Source organism: Cyprinodon variegatus, unplaced genomic scaffold (genome assembly GCF_000732505.1).
Source record: "Cyprinodon variegatus isolate N-32 unplaced genomic scaffold, C_variegatus-1.0 Scaffold84, whole genome shotgun sequence".
In the NCBI taxonomy this organism is placed as follows: Eukaryota; Metazoa; Chordata; class Actinopteri; order Cyprinodontiformes; family Cyprinodontidae; genus Cyprinodon; species Cyprinodon variegatus.
Window position 1 is genome coordinate 984498 of NW_015150537.1, and position 786 is coordinate 985283.

Consider the following 786-nt stretch of genomic DNA (forward strand, 5'->3'; position numbering starts at 1 on the left):
AGAAGTAGAGGAAGAAGAAAATCAGAAATGAAAAAGAAGAAAAACTGACCGATAATTATGTGAAATTATATTAATAAATTCAAAAGACCTGCTGATTACAGACTTATAACAGGTAATTAACAATGAAACAAATACATGAATTAACTTTTGATTAATTTGTTGGCATAATGTTAGCATGCTAAGTTAGCTCTTAGCTTCCCTTTAGAGTAATCTGAACATTGTTGCCTGCTACTGCCTGAAACAAAGATTCAGTGCTAAAACCAACAAAGAAAATCAGATACACCAATAATTTCTCAATAATATAATACTGATTTTATTCACTTTCAGGTCTGCTAATGTCTTACTGGGTCTGCTGCAACTCCTGCTTTCTCCCTCCAAGTTCTGAGTGTAAGCTAGCAGTGAGCTCCTGTGGCCATGTCATCTGTAGTGTCTGCTATCAGAAAGGTAGAAACACTTTAGTTTGCTTGTAATGTTTATGGGCTACAGATCTACTGCTCTGATCAGAGAGAAACATCCATTTTAAGGCTTTATGGGAGTGTTAGTTTTTATGATTAAAGCAGAGTTTAAATCCCACAACACCCTCAGTCCCAGATTGCTCGATGCTGGCCATTGCGCCTTAGGGGAAGAGTTAAATTCAGTGTATTCTCATTATGAGTTCGTATGAAATCGTACGAAAAGTTATGCAAGTTATGCACCGTAATTTCGTACGTTTTGGACTTTTTTTTCGTCGTATGCGCATGCGCATCTTACGCACCATTCAAGAACATAGAATTTAAAATACAATTA

The 786-nt window shown here is 36.1% G+C and overlaps 1 protein-coding gene across 1 annotated transcript in view; it reads left to right on the forward strand.

Annotated features, from left to right (window-relative positions):
- rnf212 (ring finger protein 212) overlaps positions 1-786 on the forward strand; it is a 12889-nt gene continuing 12103 nt past the window's right edge. Inside the window, exons 1-2 of the mRNA XM_015373264.1 lie at positions 1-112; positions 328-444. Coding sequence (XP_015228750.1) covers positions 336-444 — 109 coding nt within the window. The 5' untranslated portion in view covers positions 1-112; positions 328-335. The remainder of the gene's footprint in view (positions 113-327; positions 445-786) is intronic.